This window comes from Gopherus flavomarginatus, chromosome 9 (genome assembly GCF_025201925.1).
Source record: "Gopherus flavomarginatus isolate rGopFla2 chromosome 9, rGopFla2.mat.asm, whole genome shotgun sequence".
NCBI lineage: Eukaryota > Metazoa > Chordata > Testudines > Testudinidae > Gopherus > Gopherus flavomarginatus.
In genome coordinates this window covers 89165747-89193091 of record NC_066625.1, presented here as the reverse complement: position 1 = coordinate 89193091, position 27345 = coordinate 89165747, and the positions used below count along the sequence as shown (strand labels likewise).

The 27345-nt window shown below is 42.6% G+C and overlaps 1 protein-coding gene across 1 annotated transcript in view; it reads right to left on the bottom strand.

Annotated features, from left to right (window-relative positions):
* The window catches only part of NOX5 (NADPH oxidase 5), a 96873-nt gene that overhangs the window by 14754 nt on the left and 54774 nt on the right, over window positions 1-27345 (bottom strand). Inside the window, exons 2-6 of the mRNA XM_050967626.1 lie at window positions 8638-8761; window positions 8011-8161; window positions 5758-5968; window positions 3100-3334; window positions 1245-1398 (exon numbers count right to left, since the gene is read on the bottom strand). Coding sequence (XP_050823583.1) covers window positions 1245-1398; window positions 3100-3334; window positions 5758-5968; window positions 8011-8161; window positions 8638-8761 — 875 coding nt within the window. The remainder of the gene's footprint in view (window positions 1-1244; window positions 1399-3099; window positions 3335-5757; window positions 5969-8010; window positions 8162-8637; window positions 8762-27345) is intronic.

The following is a 27345-nucleotide window of genomic DNA, read 5'->3' as shown; positions in this document are numbered from 1 at the left end:
CTCCCACAAAATACCTCAGGGACGCCCTTATAAATCAGAGGAAGTTGAAGTCAGGATTTCTGACTGATTTGTCCTAAAGCAGGATCATATTCCACCACTCACTCCAAACATGGGTTGTCAGCAGGGACTGAACTCAAAACCTTGAGCACTTGAGCTACAGAGAAACTCAATTGCTGGTAATAGTAGAAAGCTCTTAACCTCGTATCAGGGGAAGCCACTAGAGGGGAACAATGCACAATGAACCAGTGGATTACGTACAGCTCCAATCCCTTCCTGTCTCACATACACTTCTACCTTAGTTGAAACCTTACACAATTAGCAGCAATGGGAAGAGCGAAAGTAAAATGCTGAGCTGATCTTACAAGCGACACCTGACTTAAATCCATTGCTCCCCAAACTTTTGAAAGCTGAACCCTCCCTTCAGGAATATGGAATCAATTTTGTTCCTTCAGTCTCACCGTATCTCATTAAAGTCCTGCTCTTGTTAAATGTATACATCTTCTATGCCCCCCATGGCCCCCCAGATAGTCCTTGGAACCCCCCTCTACTTTAGGACATGCTGGATCAAGCTTTATATTTCTTCCTCTCTTTTCTTACACCCTTGGATGTGCAGCTAAATAGTTAAAAGGCTGACATTTAAAGAAGCTTTATTATTGATATCCAAAATCACTGGGGCAAATCACACCTCAGAGCTATTGTTTTAGGCTCTCTGCCGACTCAGGCAGATATTGCTACATCAGTTACACTCGGGGCAGTTCCTCGTATCAGAGCTATTGTCTCAGGATCTCTTTAATTCAGGTAGAACAAGGCTACATTGATTATCCGAGAGTCATGTTTTGAACAGTTTCTTTGCAGCCATAACATGTAGGGAACAACTATTTTGTTAAACAAAAGTTCAGACCCTGGAGAACAATGAAGAGGTTTATCTGCACCCTGCTGGCTGGTCCTTCACATGCCCATTCCCCATTCCCCAGAGGGTGCACCCCATTCTTTAGAAAATGCTGCTTTATCAAGTCTGTATTAAATGTAGATTTCCATCCTTGGTTTTTTAGTAGCTGATGTTCTTTATAGTTAGAGGGGTTGGCATTTTCCATGTTAATAACTGATGGGTTTTTCTCTTTAGATCACTCAAGATTTGCAGGGTACGTTAGAAGAATGGTTGCATGAGCAAAGCATAATGCAAAAAAAAGAATCATAGCAATTATTGCATGGGGGTATGGGCAAGCAGAGAATTTACTACTCACCAAAGTTCCCCACATGTGCTCCGGTGTGAACTGCTGTGAGAGCCCCCACCACATACCCCACGAGCTGGTGGAAGATGACGTTTTGGTCTAGTGGGAAAACTTTCGCAACCCAGGTAGCTCGCAACCACGTCAGGCAACGGCGCAGCATGAGCACCTTTGAAAACCAGACGACAGTGATAGTCACGCCTCGCTGTTACAGCCCTTTCCATCAGGACACAAAGTCACTGAGTTTAAGGCTGGAAGAGACCATCAGATCATCTGGTCTGACTTCCGTGTATCATAGCCCCTAACTCCACTCAACATGCTTACTTCAAAGCCCTTTGCTAAGGTGAGTGAGTAACATCATCCTGACAGGACAGAAGGGCAAACCAAGGCCCAGAGATGTAAAAAGACTGGCCCAGCATCACAATCAGGATTTGAACACAACTCTCCTGAGTCCCAACCCAGTGCTCTTCTCATGAGGCCATCCTACCCTCCTTTACCTTTGAGTAAAAGCTAAAGGAGACTGGAGGGATGTCTATGTGCTGGCTGCTCTGGGGCGAGGCCAGTCCTGGTTTTACTTGCTCTCGCAAAGCTCATATCCTTCTTCCTGTTTGTTATTCTTTAACTTTTTATTTTTAACTTCAATGGTCTGATTCTTTGAAATATTCCCCAGCGAGTGACACGACCACACATTCCGTTTCCTTATTTCATTAATAACTTGGATAATGGATTAGAGATTAGGCTTATACAATTTGTGGATGACACCAAGTTGGGAGGGGTTTCAAGATCTTTGGAGGGCAGGATTAGAATTCAAAACAACCTTGACAAATTGGAGAATTGGTCTGAAATCAACAAGATGAAATTCAATAAAGACAAAGGCAAAGTACTTGTCTTAATGATTGGCAACATTTGCCCTTTTGAACACAAGCAAAGCAAAACTGCTGCATGCCCCCATGGAAAAAGCAAGCATTACAGCAAGAATCCTCTCTTCCTTAGAAATCCTATCTCCTGAGTGCAGGTGTGGTGGAAGGGAATAACTGGCCAGGTAGTACTACTGCTGGAAAGAGTCTGGGGGTTGGAGTGGATCACAGATTGAATGAGAGTCAACAATGTGATGCAGTTGCAAAAAAGACTAATATTCTGGGATGTATTTACAAGAGTGTCATATGTAAGACACAGGAGGAAATTGTCCCTTCTCTACTCAGCACTTGTGAAGCCTCAGCTGGAGTTCTGCATTCACCTCTGGGCATCACATACAAGAAAGCATGTGGTCAAATTGGAGAGAGTCCAGAGGAAAGCAACCAAAATGATCAACAGTTTAGAAACCCTGAACTGTAAGGAAAGGTTAACAAAACTGGGCATGTTTAGGCTTGAGAAAAGAAGTCTGAAGGGAGATCTGAGACCAGTCTGCAATATGTTTAGGGCTGTTATAAAGAGGACAGTGATCAATTGTTCTCCATGGCCACTGAAGGTAGGACAAGAAGTAATGGGCTTAATCTGCAGCAAGGAAGATTTAGGTTAGATATTAGGGAAAAACTTTCTACCCATAAGGGTAGTTAAGCTCTGGACCAGGGTCCCAAGGGAGGTTGTGGAATCCCCGTCACTGAAGGTTTCTAAGAACAAGTTGAACAAACCCCTGTCAGGGATGATCTAGGTCTGCTTGGTCCTGCCTCAGCACAGAGGGCTGGACCCAATGACCTTTCTGGGTCCCTTCCAGCCCCACATTTCTACGATTCCATGCTTCACTCTTCTAGAGCGCCTGCCATGCAAGCACTACCCTCAGCCCCTTGTGACACCTGATTCACGAACCCCCCCACAGCGCTGGGAGGGAGGTGTGACTGTCCCCATCTGCCAGGAGAGGCGCAGGACTCACCCCAAGGAACGTGCAGTTGAAGTTCAGACACTGCCCGCAGCCTTTCGCCACCATGACCCAGCCCCCGAGAGGCGCGTGCTGCAGAGCAGCCAAGGTGAAGAGGAGGGTATTCAGGCACAGGTAGCCACCCATGAAGAGCAGCTTGCTCCTGTTGTTGTGCCAGTAGGCTGGGGTTAAGTAGCGTGACGTGTGGCTCTTCTGTTTGACTGTCGGGGGCTTTAGCCAGTTCGCGGCACTGTTGGAAAGGGAGAGAACATGAAGGGAAGAGGTTTGTTACAAAGCAACCAGCTCCAATGCTCTGCAGCTGTGAGAAGAGCACTGGGAAAGGTGGGGGAGGAGGTGGCCCTGCACCCACTCTCCAAGGGGAACTCCCAGGAGTGCCAGTGGCACCAGCTGCAGGATGCTGTCCTTTGGGTTTCTACTGCAGACAGCATTCCTGCCAGTGCAGGCCCCAGAATCAGCACATATTTCTGCCCATGGCAAGCTCCTTTCCCAATCAGCCTCCCTGCCCCCAGACTCTACACCTCCATATAATCCATATAAAACTAAGTCCCTGGCCATACCATCAAACAGCCTCCAGCTCCAGCTTACAACCAGCTGGATATTAACCCATCCGGATGGGTCATCGAGCAGGGGGCAGCTGTCAAATACATGGGCAGTGTCCCAGATGGGGCTGGAGGAGGCTTGTAAGATGTGGACGCTTGTATAGCAGCAGCGGCTGCCAAATTTGGGGCTCTCTGTGGGGAAGTCATGACAACACGTTTGCTACAAAGTTGCAGATCTACGGAAGCCCAGTTACATCAACTCTGCTGTATGGACGTGAAACATAGGCACAGAGGAAGGCTGAAGGTCACCGGATTGATGTGTTCAATTCTCGTTATCTCCTGCTCCATGTCAAATGGCAGGACAAGCTCAGCAACAGGGATATTCAAAGACAAACCCAGCAACCGCCTCCATCAGCGGTTTCAGCGGCTTGGCTGGTATGGACATATTATTAGAGTGGAAGATCAACAAATTCCAGCGTGTATGTACCAAGGGATGCTGCTACATGGCCTGTGACCATGAGGGCACCAAAAGCTTCAGTGGTGCAAAAATATCGCCAGTGCTGGAGAGAAACCGAATATACAATCAGACCACCTTAAACATCTTGCCAGAGATCGATCCGGGTGGCACTAGATTTGAAAGAAGGCTATGTCCCTTTGGGATTTGCCAAGATGATGATGATGACTCCATGCCCTCACATGTTGGTGCTGGTCTTCCTCCGGGCTGCAGGGAACAGACTGCAGCCACTTTGCACCACCTTGAGCATATCATACCTCTGGAACCCTCTGCATGGACTGAGAGCAGTAAAAGCACTATAAACTCTGGGTGCATTTGACCTGAACTCTTGGTTTACTGACTGGAAAGTCCCCTGTGCTGCTCTGCTCATGCAGTGCACTACTGGCTCCTAGATGAATCAGGATCGGTGGAGGAGGATTTGGATAAAGTTACTGGAACATAAACCCTCCTTCCCATGGGCTGTCATGGCCACAAAGGTGAGAAGTGGGAGCCTACAATAAATGGACAGCTGGAGGCACCCTGAAGTCCCAACTTCTTGAAGCACAGAAAGTGGAAAGGCAGCTGAAAGCCACTAACAGGAGGAAACCAAATAGGTGGAGACGATGTGCCTACATCATTCCACAATGCCGGAGAAGGGTCAACATCCCTCACTTAATGCTGATTAGGCGGAACCAGGAGATTCGCCATATGGAAATAAGAGTGAGAGGTATCCCATGGGGCTCCTCACATTCTGAAGACATCTCCAGTGAAGAATCCATTGATAGAGGGGCACTATCCTGAAAGATACTGCTACCCTCAGCTCTCGGTGGGCCTTTAATTGTACAGATTAGGAGGAGAGTCAGTTGTGATGTCTAGAACACTACAGTATTTTGCTCCCTTTCATATTCTGATGGTTCACATGGCAAGACTTTCTCCTGGCCTCTTCTCCTCCGGGCAGAGCATTTCAAAGCACACGACAAGCAGCATTTCTGAGGTGTTATCGCACTCTTCATTTCATCAGGGGATGCTCACAGCACCTCACAGGAGATGTGCAGGATCTTAGGCCCTTCATTTTTAAACATCATTGCCCTGTTCTGATTGTTAGTCCAGCACTGAAGCAGCACAGAAACTGGTGTCCGGTTTCTCACACTGGGCATCTGTAAGCGAGTGTCACAAAAACTTGCCAGCTCCCAGCTAGATGGCAGCTGCCAGCAGTAGACTCAAGCAGACCAAGTCCGTGTAGCTGGAAAACAGCAGGGAGAGTGTCTTGCCCTGCGAATATTCAAGCAGCCCTGCTGTGGACAGAAGGGATGCAGCTTCCTTTAAGTGAGCTGTTTCTCAAAAATCACCCCTAGGCCTTGGACGGGATCCTAAGCCTCATGCTCTCCTGATAGGGAAGGGTTTGGTAGATTCGTGGAAGAGGGACTCTTAATCGCAAAGGGAAAAAATAAAAAGCACCCATCCGCAGATAGGCCACTGTGAGCATAAATAATGATATTGAAGGAGCCTGTGAAATCGGGGAAGAGCAAGGTGCTAACAAGGAAAATGCAGTTCTAATATACGGCGCTGATTAGGAACCCAAAGGGGCCTGTCAAAGCTATTATACTAGGGATAAAATACCTTATGGTTAAGTTCTCCATGACCTCTGGAAAGCGTTCGAGTTCCTCCCTGAGTTCCTCAAAAGTGATGGAGCCACTGTTGTCTTTGTCTGCTGACTCAAAAAGAGCCAGTGTGAGGTCGTCCAGTTTCTCCTCTGGCAAGGATATTGCGCTCTCCTTCAGACATGATTTCAGGACCGTGCGCAGTTCATCCGGGTCAATGGAACCACTGCCTATGGTGAGCAAGAATTTACATCTGATGCAGATTAAAGTAATAACACATTTGTTCCTGTGTTACCGAGACAACAGAAGGATATACAACAGCTAGTGAACCGGTTTATGAAAACCCTGGGTGCTTTTAGTTTTATCTTCCTCTTGGATACAGAAACAGGCTTCCTTCCTTGAACTCAGGATTTTCATTGGGAAATTGTGCCCTGAGGGTAAGGTTGGCTAATTGTTGATAGATTAGGGGAAAAAATGGTTTAATTTACATTAAGTAATGAGTGATCTATGTGAAACAACTATTTTGAGAGTGAGAATTCCAATCTTGATTGACAGTTCACCATTATGAAATCCACACAGACATGCTTAACTGGCTGCAAAATGTAAAGACAAATTAGCTTGGAAAGTGATTTGGTTCTTAGTTTTGTGGCCAATCCTTTAAGCTCAATTAGGTCAGGGCAGAAAATACTGGCAGGGTAGAACTGGGACGTTTATTTTGCTGATGTTTTCACTTTTCCTAGCCTGTAGATAAACCAACATTTCACATGTACCAGAAGTTCAATATTAGACCAAACAAAAAAGCATGACCCTCAAAACTAAACCTCTTCGCAAATTTCAAGTTGCGGCAGGTATGTTTTGCAGTCAGATCCCTAGCTTGAAACCTGCCCCTGTGGTTTTGATCAAACCATTCACTATGAATAATATTTGCGAACAAATACTTTTTGTTAACAAAATACTTTTTATTGTCTTTAACTGTACTTGTTCTTCACTGAGTGTGTTTAAATACCGTGTAGAAATAATTAAAATAGTCATTGGTGCAATCAGTCCGTTAATGAACCTCTTTCTGTGTGTACCGAAATCAGAGGTGTGACTGCAGCATGTAGACATGGCCAAACTAGCTTTCACATAGCTTGCGTCAATAACAACAATAATGGTGCTCTGGCAGCATGGGCTAGCCACCTGAATACACATCCAGAGTCCTGCATGGACTTGTGCAGCCTGTGCAGTCGCGGCTTCGCTGCTAATGATGGGAATGGCTACGCATGCCACAGTCGCACCTCTGATTGCAGCGTAGGCAGACCCTCTCTCTCTGGCCCAATCAATATTTAATTATTTATACAGAGTGGAACAGCTCCAACAAGACAGATTGGGAGGGAGTCACCCCATAGTCCAGTGGTGCGAGTACTTAGCTGGCAGGTGGCAGATCTGGGTTCAAATCCCTGCTCTACCTCTAGCAGAGTGAGGATTTGAATCTGGGTCTCCCACATCCTAGTGAGTGCTGCAGCCACTGGGCAATGAGCTAAAAGGGGGTTGGGGGGACCCGCCTGCCCTGGCTGTATTCTGTATGGGCTCTGATCCATTAGATGTGCTCTAAGCTGATCTCTGAGCACACCAACCCAATCAGGCCCCAAAAGTGAGATAGATGAAGGAAGACTTAGTTCGGGGCTGAAGTGTGAGCGAGGTGCTGAGCCGCTTGGCGGTGTCAGGACTGAGGTGGCTGCGCGTGTGCCCCACGACAGAGACAGAGGTACCGAGGGACCTTTACAAATGGACTTAGGCAGCAGCTCTGATGATCTAACATTTGGACTTAGGTGCCTAACGCAGCAGTGAGGTGTGTAAGTCCCCCTTGTGAATCTAGCCCTAACGGCTTGGCTCCTCTCTAGAGTAAGAACATACCAGCATAGGACTTACAATTGGAGCTAGTTTAATTGCTGCCTTTTAAGGGTATTTTTGATACCTTCATCACAGATGGGGAAGATTGAAAAGTCACGGATTGCAAAGTTAAGCTTGATAGATGGTTTAGAAGTATCCATTCCCGATACTTCTCAGCCAGATTGATTTAATTCAGGAAGAGAAGTCTATGCTGTGCTGGAAGAGAACAAGGGTGGCACTACAGAATATTAGACATTGGCTTCAGCCGAGCGGTATAAATATCTGCTAATGGCATGTTCCCCCACCCATCTTTAAGAAGGCGGATGCACTCTCATGCTCAGGACAGCAGCATTGATATCCAAATGACAAGTGGGGGTAAGTAAATTCTTCAGAATCTTACCATCTACATCGTAAACTTGGAAAAGGAATCTTAGCTTGTCCGTTTCGTCTCCATGTATGAGAAGGTTCAAGGCTTTGAGTAACTCATCTAAACTAATGGTTCCACTTCCGTCAGAATCAAACAATGCAAAGAACCTCTCAGCAAAGAAGGACTACAGAAAGGAGAACAAATATTTCAACATTTGAGGGGTACTCCTTGTATACCCAAGCCAGAAGTCTTCCATTAACATCAATGGAAATTTTGGCTTAGTAAGGGCTGAATATGATGGTGATTAGCAACTTTACAAAAAACTAGTCAGACAAAAAGACTAAGACTTAAGGATTTAGCCCTTGTCTTTCACCTGTGATTTCGGTCACTGCTAACAATATACGAGTGCTGTGACAATCAAAGCTCTTTGTAACCCTTCGGCATTAGCCCCTCCATTCTATTTTGAAGCTTCACTTTTCTAATTAAGACAGGATAACAACAGACCAGAGACCCATTTTAATCTGCCAGTGCTGTTCTGCACTAACTACTGACAAATGGGTGAAGTCTAATAATACTCTACAGTCTGAGCTCACATCTGGCTACTGAACAGAAACACAGCAGATCATCAGCCAAACTCCCCCCAAGCCCCAAAGAACTTGCCTCTTTCACTTTCAGAGCGGTTTTGAATTGTTCCAAGTCAATTTCTTTATCTTCCCCAGCGATGCTTTCAAACTGCTTCGTTACCCACTCAAGCCATTGGGCCTCATCGTCTATATTCATTGTGCTAGGAAATCAAAAAAGGCACCTTAAACGCTGTCATTTCGACTTCATGTTAATTGTTCAGCTTTAGAAATGCCTTATTAGGCACATTAGAGAGACAAGGTGGCTGAGGTCATATCTTGTATTGGACCAGCGTCTGTTGGTGAATGAGACGAGCTTTCAAGCTTACACAGAACTCTTCTTCAGCTCTGGGAAATGTACTCAGAGGGTCACAGCTAAATACAAGGTGGAAGAGATTCTTTAGTGTAAGTATTTCACACTTATTATAAGAGCCCATTGAAGGAGAAGTGGTCTGTTAACAACTCTCCAATCATAGGACAAAGTGGGGTTAGTAGTTTACAGATTGTTGTAATAAGCCATCAATCCAGTGTCTTTGTTAAATCCATGATTTTTAGTGTCTAGCAACATTATAAATCCAAGTTCCCAGGCACATCTTTTGAAGGTATTGTGCAGCTTTCCTTTGAGGACGAGGCCTGAGAGGTCAGATATGGAGTGACTGTTTCGTGAAAGGTGTTTGCCCCGGGTGTTTTTCTCTTGTACCATTTATCTGTGTGAGGATGATTATCGGGTTTCACCCACATAGTTGTTCTTAGGGCATTTAATGCACTGGATCAGACATATAGCAATAAGGGAACTGTTTGGGTTTGATAATGCTTTGGGAATTATATTTCAATATCTTGCTATCATTGGCGTTTCCCCCAAGCCTCTGTTAAAACAGCAGGTACCGCTGTCCAGCCAGTGCCAGTCTCCCCTGTGTCCAGACCCAGTTTCTTCTTCTTACAGGTCCCAGTCCCAGTCTCTCCCCACCACCCCATGGTCCTTGTCCACTACTCCCTCTGCTATGCCCAGCACTCCATTTGCCTCTTTTATCTTCTGCATTTGAGTAAAGCTGTGTTCTCCTCCACACTGCTTGAGTGCCAGCACAGGGAGCCTTGGGAGTACAGTAGAGACCATCTCTCTGCTCTCAGTTCCTGTGCCCAGAACCAGAGCAGTCAGGAGCAGCAATTGCAGGCAAAACCCTGCTCAGCCCCTGCAGCCATGGGCTGGAGTGTGCTCAGCATAGATGGAATCTTCAAAGAATTTAGCTGCCCAACTCTAACATGTCTCTACTGTGCATGTGCAAACTGAAACTTTTCAAAAGCTAGTAACTTAGCCAGATTTGGCATTTTTTCAAGGGAACAGCAAAAATGCACATCCCCAGAATAGGCCAAATTTCAGGCCCCTACCACAAAACCCAGGGGTGCTAAAGGTGGTCAATGAAACTACTATAGGAATTTTTTTAACCTGGGCAAAATATTTTTCCCTAGTCTTGTTCTCAGAAATGGCAGAACCATTTTTGCTGAAACTTAAAAAAAAAAAAGAAAATCAGACCGAGGCAGAGACCTGGCATGCAAAATTTCAGCCCAAATGGTTAACGTTTGGTAAAGTTACAAGTAGCTGAAAACAGGGTTTTATAATGGGAAGTATCAAGCAACCTTTACTATCAGGCAGCATTACCAGCTTTACTTATCATAAGAACATAAGAATGGCCATAGTAGGTTAGGCCAATGGTCCATAAAAACTGGAAAGAGAGAGCAGTCAAGAAGTCATTTCAATATTGTAAATCAGCCCATGTTTTATTAAACTAAAACCCTTCCAGATCCCATTCCTACACCAGCAGGAGTCAGCCAAATAGGGATCATCGTAAGAATTTTACATTCCTCCTGAGAGGATCTTCCAATAATGTATCAGGTATTTTTATATTCAGTTTATATGCGTGTGAGAAACACACACACAAACTAGGTATAAAATACTTGACACAGCTACATAGTTTTTATATTCTATATTATAAAACTGTCTATAAAGTCTTTTAATTTATGATTTCACATGTTTCCTGACTCAGGTCCACTTATTCTATCATATGTTAAATTGTAGCCTAGTTATTCTGTTGCCTCATTGTACTTAAAATGTAGCTGACCACAGCTGTTTATGTTATTCTTTTAATTTCCTTTATTTTGCATTGCTGGCTCCATTAAACTGTCTAACCTTGAAAACTGCACCTTGCCAAACTCAGTAAAGAGCTCCTCCTCACACTGTGTTTCTGTCCTTATTTACTAGCCATCAGGAACACATGGGGAAGTGTCTTTTTCATGCTGCAACCTTTATTCAGTTTTTGAACAAATCCTACTTGTGAGGTAGTAAACTGTGACTAAATTGGGGGGAGGTTGCCATGGGAATGTCAGAACCAGAAGCCAGATAGTAAACCACTTGCACTTTACTATGAACTGATGTAATAGGCACTTCAGGTCCATGTGTGATAAGCCAGTTAGTTTAGAAAGTAAAGTGCAGCTCACGCAGCAAGAGGTATAGTTTCACTTCATCACTGGCGTGGAGGCAGCAAATCTCATTTGGAAGGCTCCCTCTGTTTACTTAGTTATTTAAAAACTCAGTAAGTTGGCAAGCTGACACACTACGGTTTGTGCAATAAAGGAAGACTCCAGGCCAAATGCAAACATGGCAACAGACAAGGTCAGCTCCCACACTGCTGTCCTGGGCAACACAGTACGAGGAGGAGGTGAGCAGCCCTCAGTGGTGAAAGAACAGGTTAAGGACTATTTAGAAAAGCTGGACATGCACAAGTTCATGGGTCCAGATCTAATGCATCGAGGGTGCTGAGGGAGTTGGCTGATATGATTGCAGAGCCATTGGCCATTATCTTTGAAAACTTGTGGCAATTAGGGGAGGTCCTGGATGATTGGAAAAAGGCAAATATAGTGCCTCTATTTAAAAGAGGAAAGAAGGAGAACCTGGGGAACTACAGACCGGTCAGCCTCACCTCAGTCCCTGGAAAAAGTCATGAAGCAGGTCCTCAAGGAATCAATTTTGAAGCACTTGGCGGAGAGGAGGTGATCAGGAACAGTCAACATGGATTCACTAAGGGCAAGTCATGTCTGACCAACCTGATTGCCTTCTATGATGAGATATCTGGCTCTGTGGATATGGGGAAAGCACTGGACGTGATATATCTTGATTTTAGCAAAGCTTTTGATACTAATCTCCCACAGTATTCTTGCCAGCAAGTTAAAAAAGTATGGATTGGATGAATGGACTGTAAGGTGGACAGAAAGCTGGCTACATTGTCGGGCTTAACAGGTAGTGATCAACGGCTCAATGTCTAGTTGGCAGCCAATATCAAGTGGAGTACGCCGTGGGTCATTCCTGGGGCCGGTTTTGTTCAACATCTTTATTAATGATCCAGATGATGGGATGGATTGCATCCTCAGCAAATTTGCAGATGACACTAAGATGCGGGGAGAGGTAGGTCCGCTGGAGGGTAGGGATAGGGTTCCAAGTGACCTAGACAAATTGGGGGATTGGGACAAAATAAATCTGATGAGGTTCAACAAGGACAAGTGCAGAGTCCTGCACTTGGGAAGGAAGAATCCCATGCACCGCTACAGGCTGGGGACCGACTGGCTAAGCAGCAGTTCTGCAAAAAAGGACCTGGGGATTACAGTGGATGAGAAGCTGGATATGAGTCAGTAGTGTTCCCTTGTTGCCAAGACTAACAGCATATTGGGCTGCATTAATAGAAGCATTGCCAGCAGATCGAGGGAAGTGATTATTCCCCTCTCTTCAGCACTGGTGAGGCCACATCTGAAGTATTGCATCCAGTTTTGGGCCCCCCACTACGGGAAGGATGTGGACAAATTGGAAAGAGTCCAGTGGAGGTCAATGAAAATTATCAGGAGGCTGTGGTACATGACTTACGAGCAGAGGCAGAGGGAACTGGACTTGTTTAGTCTTCAGAAGAAAAGAGTGAGGGGTGATTTGATAGCAGCCTTCAACTACCCAAAGTGGGGTTCCAAAGAGGATGGAGCTCGGCTGTTCTCAGTGATGGCAGATGACAGAACAAGGAGCAATGGTCTCAAGTTGCAGTGGGGGAGGTCTAGGTTGGATATTAGGAAAAACTATTTCATTAGGAGGGTGGTGAAGCACTGGAATGGCTTACCGAGGGAGGTGGTGGAATCTCCATCCTTAGAGGTTTTAAAGCCCAGCTTGACAACGCCTTGGCTGGGATGATTTAGTTGGTGTTGGTCCTGCTTTGAGCAGGGGATTGGACTAGAGGACCTCCTGAGGTCTCTTCCAACCCTGATCTTCTATGATTCTATGAACACTGAAACAACTTTTTTAGGCCTTAGCAGTTCCATGGGTCCAGAGTCCCAGAAACCTTGTTGTACACCAAGTTTGCTGTGCACAGTTAGTTTTTTGATGAGGTTCTGGGCATAATTTATCTCATTATTTAAATATCATGGTAGTACTCATGTTACAAGTGTTACAGAAAGGTACAGGGAGACTCTGAGGCCTGGTCTACACTACACGTTTAAACTGAATTTAGCAGCGTTAAACCGATTTAACCGTGCACCCGTCCACACAACGAGGCCCTTTATATTGATATAAATGGCTCTTTAAACCGGTTTCTGTACTCCTCCCCGACGAGAGAAGTAGCGCTGAAATTGGTATTGCCATGTCGGATTAAGGTTAATGTGGCCACAAATCGACGGTATTGGCCTCCGGGTGGTATCCCACAGTGCACCATTGTGACTGCTCAGGAAAGCCATCTGAACTCGGATGCACTGGCCAGGTAGACAGGAAGAGCCCTGCGAACTTTTGAATTTCATTTCCTGTTTGGCCAGCGTGGAGAGCTCACCAGCACAGGTGACCACGCAGAGCTCATCAGCACAGGTAACAATGCAGTTTCCTGAGACTCGAAAAAGAGCTCCAGCATGGACCGCACGGGAGGTACTGGATCTGATCGCTGTATGGGGAGAGGATTCCGTGCTAACAGAACTCCGTTCCAAAAGACAAAATGAAAAAAATTTTGAAAAAATTTCCAAGGCCATGATGGAGAGAGGCCACACCAGGGACTCAGTGCAGTGCAGAGTGAAAGTTAAGGAGCTCAGACAAGCCTACCAGAAAACCAAAGAAGCAAACGGAAGGTCTGGGGCAGGGCCAAAAACATGCCGCTTCTACGCTGAGCTGCATGAATTTCTCGGGGGGTCCGACACCACTACCCCACCCCTGTCCATGGATTCCGAGGTGGGGGTGGTAATCTCAGCCATGGCTGAAGGATTCTGCGGATGGGGAAGATGAGGAGGAGGAAGAGGAGAACGAGCTTGCAGAGAGCACACAGCACTCCATTCTCCCCAACAGCCAGGAGCTTTTTCTCACTCAGACGGAATTACCCTCCCAGCCCTCCCAAGCCAGTAGCCCAGACAATGAAGCCATGGAAGCGACCTCTGGTGAGTGTACCTTTGTAAATATAAAACATTTAAAAGCAAGCGTTTTTTAATGATTGATTTGCCCTGAGGACTTTGGATGCATTCGCGGCCAGTACAGTTATTGGAAAAGTTTGTTAACATGTCTGGGGATGGAGCAGAAATCCTCCAGGTACATCTCCATGAAGCTGTCCTGGAGGTACTCCAAAAGCCTTTGCAGAAGGTTTCTGGGCAAGGCAGCCTTATTCCGTCCACCATGGTAGGACATTTGACCACACCATGCATGTAGCAAGTAATCTGGTATCATTGCATGACAAAGCCTAGCTGCGTATGGTCCCGGTGATTGCTGGCATTCAAGCAACATCCATTCTTTATCTCGCTGTATTATCCTCAGGAGAGTGATATCGTTCATGGTAACCTGGTTGAAATTCAGGAATTTAATTAAGGGGACAGAGATGGCCATTCCTACTGGCCTGTTTACCTGTTGCTTAAAAGAAATCCTTCCTTGCAGGTAGCCAAGCAGGGGGAGGTGGGGTGATTGGCGCTGAGCTTTTTCGTGTTTGGCTAGCAGTGATCTTCCATGATACCAGCCACGCGGTGGGGGGAGGGGTAAAGCGATCATCCCAGAGAATTGGACGTGGGGGGGTGGTTTCTGCTGCTGCATGTTAACATGAAAGAAGCAGCACTGAACGGGATTTGCTTGGTATATGGGAAAGGAGGGCACTGTGTATATGAAGGCTGCAGAAGCCGAAAGACAATGGCGTACCATGGCCGCATGCAAGCTGAATTCTGCTGCCTGGACTTGCATCTGTGAGATCTCTAACACCAGAGCCCCAGGCACTCAATATTAAGATGCAAAATGTGACCTTGTAGTGAAATCACATGTGCTATGTAAGGTGAATAGTGTTGTTCACCGTGAAAGAGTATAAGCATTGTTCTCTAAAATGTATCTTTTTAAATACTTCTCTCCCTTTTTTCCCACCCTCATGCAGCTGCATATTTTTCAAGCCTCCCTACTCCATCCCGAAGGCTAGCTCAGATAAGGCGCCGGAAAAAAAAGACACGAGACGAAATGTTCTCGGAAATCATGGAAGTGACCCGCAATGAAAGGGCTCATCTGAATGAGTGGAAGGACGTGGTATCAAATTACAGGAAAGATGCCAGTGAACGTGAGGACAGGAGGGATGCTCGAGATGAGAGGTGGCAGCAGGAAGATCAGAGGTGTAGGCAGGAAGATCAGCGGTGGCGGGATGCAATGCTGGGGCTGCTGCATGATCAAACTGACATGCTCCGGCGTCTGGTGGAGCTTCAGGAACAGCAGCAGGGTCACAGAGTACCGCTGCAGCCCCTGTGTAACCACCCTCACCCCTCACCATGTTCCATATCCTCCTCACCCAGAAGTGTAAGAACACGTGGGGGAAGGCTCCTTGCACCCGCCCACTCCACCCCCATGGACAGCCCAACCAAAAGGCTGTCATTACTTTGAAATTTTTTTAGTGGCCTTTTCCTTCCCTCCTTTCCTCCTCCCAAACCACACCTGGGCTACGTTGTCAGTTCTCTCCCTCTTTTTATAATGAATTAATAAAGAATACATGATTTTTAAACGATAGTGACTTTATTTCCTTAAGCAAGCTGTAATCGAAGCAGGAAGGTGAATGCTTCCAGGAAATTAGTCAATCAAGGGGGAGTTCATTAAGGGGATACAAACACAGCAGTCACACCGTACCCTGGCCCGTGATGAAACTCATTTTCAAAGCTTCTCTGATGCGCACCACTTCCTGGTGTGCTCTTCTAATCGCCCTGGTGTCTGGCTGCGCATAATCAGTGGCCAGGTGATTTGCCTCAGCCTCCCACCCCGCCATAAAGGTCTCCCCCTTACTCTCACAGAGATTGTGGAGCACACAGCAAGCAGCAATAACAAAGGGGACACTGGTTTGGCTGAGGTCTGAGCAAGTCAGTAATGTGCGCCAGCGCGCCTTTAAACGGCCAAATGCACATTCTACCACCATTCTGCACTTGCTCAGCCTGTAACTGAACAACTCCTGACTACTGTCCAGGCTGCCTGTGTATGGCTTCATGAGCCATGGCATCAAGGGGTAGGCTGGGTCCCCCAGGATAACTACAGGCATTTCAACATCCCCAACTGTTATTTTCTGGTCTGGGAAGTAATTCCCTTGCTGGAGCCGTTTAAACAGAGTAGTGTTCCTGAAGACGTGAGCGTCATGAACCCTTCCTGGCCATCCCACGTGGATGTTGGTGAAACATCCCTTATGATCCACCAGTGCTTGCAGCACCATTGAAAAGTACCCCTTGCGGTTTACATACTGAGTGCTCTGGTGCTCCAGTGCCAAGATAGGGATATGGGTTCCATCTATCGCCTCACCACAGTTAGGGAATCCCATTGCAGCAAAGCCATCCACTATGACCTGCACATTTCCCAGAGTCACAACCTTTCGTAGCAGCAGCTTAATGATTGTTTTGGCTACTTGCATCACAGCAGCCCCCACAGTAGATTTTCCCACTCCAAATTGATTCCCGACTGACCGGTCTGGCGTTGCAAGCTTCCAGAGGGCTATTGCCACTCGCTTCTCAACTGTGAGCGCTGCTCTCATCTTGGTATTCTGGCTTTTCAGGGCAGGGGAAAGTAAGTCACAAAGTTCCATGAAAGTGCCCTTACGCATGCAAAAGTTTCGCAGCCACTGGGAATCATCCCAAACCTGCAAAACTATGCAGTCCCACCAGTCTGTGCTTTTTTCCCGGGCCCAAAATCGGCGTTCAGTGGCTACAACCTGCCCCATTACCAGCAGGATCTCCAAAGCGCAGGGGTCCACGGTTTGAGAGAATTCTGTGTCCATGTCCTCATCACTCTCGTCGCCGCGCTGCCGTAGCCGCCGCCTCCTCGCCTGGTTTTGCAGGTCCTGGTTCAGAACAGACTGCATGAGAATGCGCGAGGTGTTTACAACATCCATGATAGCAGACTTGAGCTGAGCAGGTTCCATGCTTGCTGTGCTATGGCATTTGCACAGTTCACCCAGGAAAAAAGGCGCGAAATGGTTGTCTGCTGCTTTCAGGGAGGGAGGGGTGAGGTTGTACCCAGAACCACCTGCGACAATGGTTTTTGCCCCATCAGGCACTGGGATCTCAACCCAGAATTCCAAGGGGCGGGGGAGACTGCAGGAACTATGGGATAGCTACCCACAGTGCAACGCTCCAGAAATCGACACTAGCGTCGGTACATGGACACACACTGCCGAATTAATGTGCTTAGTGTGGCCGCGTGCACTCGACTTTATACAATCTGTTTTAAAAACCGGTTTCTGTAAAATCGGAATAATCCCGTAGTGTAGACATACCCAGAGGGAAAGGATCCATGAAACCTTAGCTTGCCCTACAGTGCCAATCAACTACAGCACAAGAAGGTCTCAGAACTCTTCAATCAGAGATGTCAGAGCACTTTGCAAACCTTTATTAGCATACAACTATCTGGCCACAAGCTGACTCAGATTGGTTTTACACCAGTTAATTCCATTAAGTGCAATTGAGTTACGTCTAATTCACACTCCTGTGAGATCAGAATTAGGTCCTAACTGTCTGAAATAAATTTTGATTTGCCAGTTGGGTTATTTGTAGAAGATATACCTGAACTGTCAGCATTTTCCCCAGAGTGAAGGCAGCACTTTTCTGAAATTCTTCTGCTTACTTTTAACAGTTTATAAAGAAAGCTGAGACCATGCAAGTATTGTCAAGCTCTCTGTGCTGGAAGTATACTTTGCACTTGGAGCCTCTATGCTCCCTTTATTCTATAAAATGTTCAAAATGCTGAACTTCTCTAAAACAACAAAAAGCATGACTGAATGTTTCAGACTGCAACGCTCCTGCCACAGAGAACACACATTACCTGAAACATCTGAGGTGTCTGTGTCCAGAGTCTCTTCCTTTTCCCAGTGTCACTGTCCTGAGTTCCATTCTTCCTAACTCAATATCACAAATGAGAGTGCCATCAGACACAAAATGCTAATTTGTCTAATCTTGATCCAGTGTTTAATATATTTACTTTAAGTTAAAATGACCCTGATGAAGCACATTTGTACTGTTATTTTAAAATAGCAAATGTAATTATAACTATAGCTGTTCTAATTCATGGAAAAGCTGAAAAACAGGTATTGTAGGCACACCATAACTGAGTTCAATGCAAAATAGTACAACATAAAGAGATTGCTTTTATTAATTCCCAATATATTAGTATTTCTTTTCAATTGCATGTGTTTTACACTAACTCATGGTGTTCCATAGTGGGATTCCAACAGAAACCCTAACACAAGTTTAAAAAACAAATCTAAAAACATCAGCTAGAATCAAGACACATTTACTAAAACATTATTTTAAAAGGTCATTTTCCCAGATCATGTCATATAAGTATTTACTTGGATAAGAGAGTGAGATACAAATCTTATGTTCAAATATTCCCTGGGCCTGATGCAAACAAAACACCCACGATCCCTCACAGTATTTCTATTATGTATATGCCTTAAACTTTGCTAATTTTCCTAATGAAATTTCAGCAGTCTGCTACAAAAAGAGCATGATCTAATATTGGGTTGTATGAGTTTGCCTGAAGTGGGATACTGTGTTATTTAGTCACTTGGGGGCTGGCAGATGGACCATTCGCAGGTCTGTTTTATTTCAGCATTTGTCTGTTAAGCTGCTCATCCAAATTTGTTTAATCAATCAAATATTTCCAGAAAGCCCCTACTGTTTCTCTGCACACAGTCTCCTTTTCAGCTTACAAACAGCCACAAAACTCAGCAATTTTGCTTTCAAGTTGGAATTTGTACATGCAAATCAAGTAGTCTAGGCAGCTTATAAATAAAAGGCCCAATTCTGAAGATTTACTCAGGTGTGCAGCTTTACTCAGATGAGCGGTTCCATTCAAATCACTACTCATTGGGACCACTTATCTGAGTCAAGTTACACATGTGTATGTTTGCAGGATGGAGCCTTCAGCTTGCCACTGAGCATTTGATCCATAACCACAACAAGCAGCTGCTACTGTCACTGTAGTGCACTCCCCCAGTGAGTGTGCAGACACTGCCCAATCTCCTCACCCTTCCTCACATGGATCCCACACCCCATGGAGAGGCCTTTGTGGGATCCAGAATGCAAGGGAGCTGTGCAGTGAAGGTGGCTCAGTGCTCTGCCATGCACAGAAGAGGAGCTTTACCCCTCCACAGGATGACTTAGACTTTATTCAAGCAAAGCTCCCACTGACGTTGGTAGTTTTACTTGAGTAAGGAATGCATAAAAGCTGAGTATAGGCCTCAGGATGTGACCCAGGATTTTACAATCAACCCCCATTCCACCAAATAATTTCAGTAGCGATTTATTTCAACCCATATATAACAAACAAACCACCCCAGACAGCTTACTCAGAAATGAAACATGCACAGCTGATGATAATCATAGTGTCTGAATTGTAATGTCAGAGAGCATTAACTCCAGAGACGTGGTTTTGAATTTTACTGAGCTGTTTGTTGTCCCAAGTTCAAAAATGGATCCCAAACCCAAATGTATTTTGAATCAGCAAGCCATCGGTGTATCAAAAAGGAGATACAGCTCAAACGCAGTGACATAAAAGAGACTGGATCATGACTACTTAATCAATACAAGGCTGTAATTAATGTAAAAGAGATAAAGCTCTGTAATACTACTGAGCAACAATAAAGGTAACTTCTGAGCAGTCTTCCTGTATCTCAGCAAGTAGCAACTTTGAAATGTTCACCAGCCTTTCTAAGTCACCTGTTGAAAGGAAAACTTCCAATCTGATGGAGCAACTGCTTGAAAATTTAGAGGATTGTGGATGTAGAAGGAGTGTCAGAATCCTGGTTCAGTGGAGAAATTTAAACACAGGAGTAGTATCATAGTGCTGGAGAGAGCAGGGAAAGGATTGGGATTATTTCTGACCACCATAGAAAGAAGGCCCATTATAGTCTGGCTTTTAAGCATTCTGATAGTCCAATCAGCACCCGCACCTGAGAGTCAGGAAAGACTGCTTCTGACGGCTTGTCACAACTATCAAGGAATTTATTTTAAAAAATCAACAAAACTCTCTGTCCTGTTACATTTTGATCTTTATAGGCCTGCTCCTGCAAACCTAGAACAACTCCCATTGACTGGATGGGCTGACTGTACTAGCATGCATGACTAGCAGTATTAGCAACTCCTGCAATTTTATCACAAGTCTTATGATATTTGGTGTTTTTCTTAAAGCTTCAGCTCCTGGACTCATGTGATTACACGAGAATCTCAGCTTTCTTCCTAAAAATTAGAACTGCAGAAGAAAGCTATGAAGGGACCCCTAATGGCTCAAAAACAAGAAGGCAAATAAAAAAACCCAACATTTATTATTTTTGTGATTTTTAAGCAAATCCCATGGTTTTGGGGGGCCTAACTCATAGTTTTTGAAGGATTGGGGTTGGTAATACTGAATAAGTTTCCCTTTCACATTGTGACTTCTTGCTTCAAATGTCCCTAAGACTAATTTAAAGGCACCTAATTTGGGAAATATTGGGTGTTTTGCACAGATGAAAATATGCTCTCTCTTTGAAGGCACTTGGAACATCAGAGGTGACTTTTAAGGGTTATACACCGTTAAGTTGACTGTACAAGAATGTATTTGGCTTCATTTTTAATTAAAGTGGACTATGGTGGTAGTTACAAAACAGAGATACAACGATATGAATCAGTGTATTTACTCAGTAATGGGTCTCCAGGCAAAGTCAGTCAGAACAAGAAAAACAGCAAACAGAAAAAGAAGAGCTAGTACTATCTGTGCAGCTAATGAAAGAAAGACAAAGACAAATGCAGAGAAGAAATAAAGTGTGCATAAATCCAATTTTTTAAAAATTAATACCCTTTGACACAGTGTTTTCTAAAAACTGCCTTGAAAAGAACAACTGTGACTGACCAAAGACAGGTATTGTTTTTAAAGAACTGAAAATAAATACAATTTAAAGAATAAATTCTGCATGAGCATGATATAACTTTGCCTCTTTCTCAGATGCAAAAAATAGGTATAAAAGCTAATTAATTAAATTCTGTGAAGATTTTCTTTTTGAGAATTAAATTAAGCATGCTTTTACTACTTTATAATTTCACAAGTTATAAACTACTATACAAACATTAATCACTCAAGCTGGATACAGTTGGAGTAAAAAAAAAAAAAAAGACAGCCAACAGCTTCTGCATATCAATTTAAAGAATTTCCCTTAAGTATTACATTTCCTTTCTGATTTTTTTAAATAAATACTTATTGAGTCGATTTGATATTTACCAGCAGAGTATTTTCACTAAAAACAAAGTACGTACATGGATCAACATTATATATCGTTTAGAGGTAGTCATAAAATATTATTTTTCAAATAGGTTTTTCTATTCTAACTTGTAAACATGTGCCTAGAAAACAAATAGAACAATTAAAGGTTTTTAAAAATCTATAAAATGGTAACAAATATTTATGACTGTTTTTTTTCTTAAGATTTTTGTATTATTGGTGATTTTAATATATTGGTTAATTCACTCATTTTAGATTGAATCATAAAAAAATGCCATTCTGCAGAATAAAAGCCCTCACCTTAAATGATACATATGAAATGCCTTTCATTCTTCAGAATTCTTGCTTTTCCCAGTAGAAGTATAGGACAATTCTAGTGTATCCTACTTTTCAGGTCTTATCTAATAATTCAGCTGTAAATGATTTTACAATAAGGTGTAGAGATGTCTCTCTTTTAGAGGTTTAAGTTAACTGTCATGCTAAAAGGTTTCTGTCTGTCAAACAAAAGGATTTCAACTGAATCATTACAGAACATATGGTGGTGACATTTTAATAATTACTCTATTTCATAATTACTTTTAGAGTGGCTTATGATTACACATCTAAATAGCCTGATAAACAACAGTCAAATCATTCTGCTACGCCAGTACGCTATAAACAGTGCATTACCAATTGTATGACTCTTTAGTGGCATCAAACTCCACATCTGAATGTTATTGCAAAAAATTACACACAACAAAAACATAATTTTATTTTGGAAGTCACTTTTTATGGGACAATGCACATGATCGCTAAAGAGAGGATTATGTGTTCTTATTCACATTGATTTTATATTTTCATGTTCTTTGACGTTTTTATAAATTAAAGGGGAGGTTTTAAAATGTATTTATAGGTGGTAGCTTTAGACAGAAAAAATGGTTAGCACAATTAAACTAACATTAAAAAATATTAAAAGGGGCCCTCCTAGAAAATTCCAGATACAACATCTCTATACAAGAGATCACAGACATCCGGAGTTTGATCCTGGAAGGTGCTGAATACTTAATCCTTGATCCAGAAAAGCATTTAAACACATGCTTAACTTTAGGGAATACAGTGCTTAAAGTTAAACCTGTGCTTAAGTGCTTTACAGGAGCAGGGCCAGACTGCTCAGCATTTTGTAGGCTCAAGCCATGGAATAGTAAAGAATATTTAAAACCTCAAAAGCCAACCCCATGAAATTACTGTCCTACCTTTCTACAAACTTGTAGTCAATAAATCAAACTTTCATCTTTGATCTTGGATTGCACAAAACCTGGCAGGAAATATAGATGTATGATTTCCCCAAATGTGACTTTAAAAAAAAAGGTCAACAAAGCCCAATATCTGCCTCTAATGGATATAAAGGTTAAGATAATAAGAGTACATCATTAAAGGTATTTAGAGTATTAGAGTGACACCTTGGCTCTCTTGCATATTTTAATATAATTTACCTGGCCACTACAAACACCCCTTCTAATGCTCATGCTCACCCCTATCTCATGCTTCCCACACAAAGATAACACATCACACTTAACTGCTGCACATATTTCAACACTGAATATTTGCTAATGTTCCTGAGGTGGTTAATAACATTTTGTGCAATGCTATAAGGGAGACTTATGTATTCTTGTCTGGTAATAAGTTTGCTTATCTATTAACAGGCAAAAGACCGTTCTTTACGAAGATGAAGAGTCTGTTGCTTTCAATGAACACTAGTTTGACTACAGTGACAGAAAGTCCAATAACTTGACAGAGATTTGAGTTGGCGGGATGTCATAGTCAACAAACCTTAATTCCTTTTATGAAAAGCTTTTGTTTAAGAAACATATATCAAACCATAAATGTACGAGCCTATCCAGTTATACAAGCAGGAGGCAAGGAGGCAGTTTTTGTGGGAATCATCATTTTTGACTTTCCAAACTTTTGATTTAAAATTGGTTGGAAGGAATCTTTTATTTTTTCTTAATATTCCTTACCCCCATAAAAGGTTATATCATTTTGATTAAATAAAATAGGCAAAAATCTCATTAAATTTAATGGGAGCATGATCAAGTCCACATTAGGGCTGGTTGAATAGTTCAACTAATTCTTTAGTGTTTTCATGAATAACAGGAATACGTTCATTCTGCTATGAAGTAATTTTCCTTTAATCACACATATTCAGCAGCTGCCACGTAGTGGTGAAAATGTTTACAACTCAAAAACATTCATACAATTTATCACAAGTGATTATTTATCCAAAATCTGTAGTAGAAAGTGCAGTATTTGTTATCCTCTAGTCATTATTTTCCTGCCTAAAAAGTTTCAATAATTCAATCAAGAAGCAGCATTAACACCATAAGACACAGACACTCAAGCCTATGAATACTGAACAGCAAACACGCAATGCAAACAGGCTGTAAATAGGCCACATGCTGACAATTATTTATCCCGTCTACAAATGAATACTTATGAATGACAAATTCTGTACATTCAAAAAAAAAAATCAGGCTTGGTTTGTGAATAATTCACTAACTGAAAAAGGAGCTAAATTCATAACAATTATTCATAACAAAACAGTTCAACAAGTCTTATGTGCATGCTAGACAACAAACTTCTGATCTGTCAAGTAATCTCTGTTTCTGAACTTTCCCATGACAATTCAACTTTTGACCCTACTGGCTTTATTGTTCTCTCCTTTACTAAGATTGTCAACATTTACAAAGCCCTGTCATATGACAATCAGGGTCTGAACTCTCTTGTCTTCTGTGGTATCTTATGCTTTTCCATTCCATTTCCACATTTCTATTTCTTTGTAACATTTACTTAGGAAGACACTACCTGCCCAGTCAATGAGTCAAGCCAACTGCTGATTTGGCCAAATCTCTTGTTTCTAGTTTCTTAGAGGGAAAAACAAACAACCAAATAGCAGAGCTTTGATATTTGAAATGAATATCCCAGATCAATAACAGAATGAATGATATGTTTAAAAGCCAGAAATATATTTTCAAAATAAGTTTATTTAAAATTTTGCATCGAGTGGATCTACTAATAGACCAATAATGAGCATGTTGCAGTAGTCCAACTGTTAGATTAGTACTATCATGGTATGCTCCAAGATTTATTAGAAAAAGTTGTAAGAAACTCCACGTCAGAGATACTGAACCAAGAAATCTATAAGATCAAATGGATTTAATATGACGTTCTAGACATTATGCCAAAAAACTCTGAAGCTTCAAATTTTCAAACAGTTGTTAACACGCACAGATAAAAAATATACAGAAAAGTAGGAACAATGGTATATGACAAAAGTCTTTAAGAACTCATGCTATTTTAAAAGAAATCTTAAGAAAACAGAAACAATATAGAACAGCAAGTGCCTATGCACAAGCAGCTGAAAGTATAAATTATTTTGAATTAATTAAGAACAACTTGCACATATATCAGACGAGAGCAAGCTCCCCTTAGTAAAGTGAAGAAAGGGTTGGAGCCTTTTATTTGTTAACACTTCACAAGGCTTGGCTTTTCATCCTCTAGATCTGAAAGTTCATTGACCGTTTGGTACCTAGTGAGCAAAAATATGGCTCTGTAAGCAGCATCTATACAGCATAATTCAGGAGATAAATCTCTCTGATCATTGATTCATGTACTGTCCCAACCTGAAAACGTGGCTGATTTGGATTATCTCCTCTTCGAAGGCCACATGAGGTATATGGGGAAGTCAGGAAGAAGCCACCAAGAATGTTCAAGGAAACCTCTTGTTTCATTATGGCTTACTTTCCAAAATAAGTCTCAAAAGCCTTAAAAAAAATGAAGTCATAAGAAAAACATGGGCTCCTGCAAACAAAGGCAAGAGGTATCAGCCTTGTCATAAAAAAAAATCACTTGGGGTCAAATGTTGGACACAAAACTTGAATAAATAAGCTTTGAATGGGGAATATCCTCAGAAGTTGGAGGATGGGAAAAAAAATCATCCCTTTTCCAGCCTAGAGTACTAGCACAGATCCTACAGTCTAGGAAATTCCCCTATATAATGTGTCTGTGTCTGCATTTTGTCCAGAGCTCCACGTGGTAGCTGATTCCCTGACCACGCCTGCACTTCTCCTGTGCTTCCTTCCTTTGAGCCATGGAGAAAGAGGTCCCATAAAGGAGAACTTCCAGGACAACTAGGGTTCAGTGTGGATAAAGGCAAAGTAATGCACACTGGAAAACATAATCCCAACTATACATATAAAATGATGGCGTCTAAATTAGTTGTTACCACTCAAGAAAGCGATCTTGGAGCCATTGTGGACAGTTTTCTGAAAACATCCACTCAATGTGCAGCGACAATCAGAAAAGCTAACAGAATGTTGTGAATCATTAAGAAAGGGATAGAGAGTAAGTCAGAAAATATCATATTACCTCTATATAAATCTATGATATGCCTCACATCTTGAATACTGCTGTAGATGTGGTCGCCCCCTCTCAAAAAAAGATACATTGGAAATGGAAAAGGTACACAAAAGGTCAACAAAAATGTTTAGGGGTATGGAACAGCTTCTATATGAGGAAAGATTAATAAGACTGGGACTTTTCAGCTTGGAAAAGAGACAACTAAGGGGGGATATGATAGAGGTCTATAAAATCATGACAGGTGTGGAGAAAGTAAAAAAGGAAGTGTTATTTACTCCTTCTCATAACACAAGAACTAAGGGTCACCAAATGAAATTAATAGGCAGTAGGTTTAAAACAAACAAAAGGAAGTATTTCTTCACACAGCATACAATCAACCTGTGTAACACCTTTCCAGAGAATGTTGTGAAAACCAAGACACTAACAGGGTTCAAAAAAGAATTAGATAAATTCATATCAGATAGGTCCATCAATAGCTATTAGTCAGGAAGGGCAGAGATGGTGTCCCTAGCTTCTGTTTGCCAGAAGCTGGGAATGGATGACAGGGGATGGATCACTTGATGATTACTTATTTTGTTCATTCCCTCAGAAGCACCTGGCATTGGCCACTGTCGGAAGACAAGACACTGGGCTAGATGGACCTTTGGTCTGACCCAGTATGGCTGTTCTTAAGTTCTTATGGAGTGCTCCAAGAAGCCCCCTTTGCAGCCCACTTCCTTCCCCATGTATCAGAACCATGGTAGTTTGACTGCAGTTAGGGCCTTCTCTACTTGTGAACAAGAATAGGGAGCCAAGGGTTGCTCCTTGACGTTTATTTGGTAGCTACAGGAACCACTATCCTGTACTAGACTAAAACCCTTTGCATTCCTATCGTTGAGAGTCACTAGCCCAAGAGTGTAGATCTATTTGGTGTTATTTAATTTTAACAAATAAAAATTAAAAGACTAAAAATTTTACTTCAGCCCTCTACACTAAGTGGTATGTATTACAACAGCATGGCACAACAACCCTTACAAAAGGAAACTGTAAAATTTTAAACTAACAATATATCTAAGCATAATTCATTCAGATGCTAACACAAATTTAACAACAGAATAAACTTATCCAAGGTCAACAACCCATCATGGTAAACACTGAAAATGAACATTTTTTAAAAATGGTGTTTAATTACTGAGATGAATATTGTTACAACAGAGATGAAATCTAGATGACAATGACAAACTAGAAAACAGATCTTTAAAATTAAAGTTAACGCAATGAAGGCACCAATAAATAACTATTTTTAAGAGTCTATTCGTGGTTCTTAAGAACTATGTTTAAAAGCTTTATATCATCCTCTAGCAACTTCTTCAACACCTTTTTGTTTTGCTCTGCCTGACTTCCACAGAAAACATGTTTCATAGCATCAAGAACAGCAATAGCTTTTACACTAATATCCTCTGGGACATATTTCTTGTCAGAACTATCAATATATGTAGTTAGCTGAGGACTAAAATCATACAGCAGGTTAATAAATGCTCTTAACTTTCTGATTTCTGCTGTGTGTCCTGTTCTACTTCTTCTGTGTTCTGTTCTACCTTTTTTTCCAGAGGTGAAGGCTTAGGT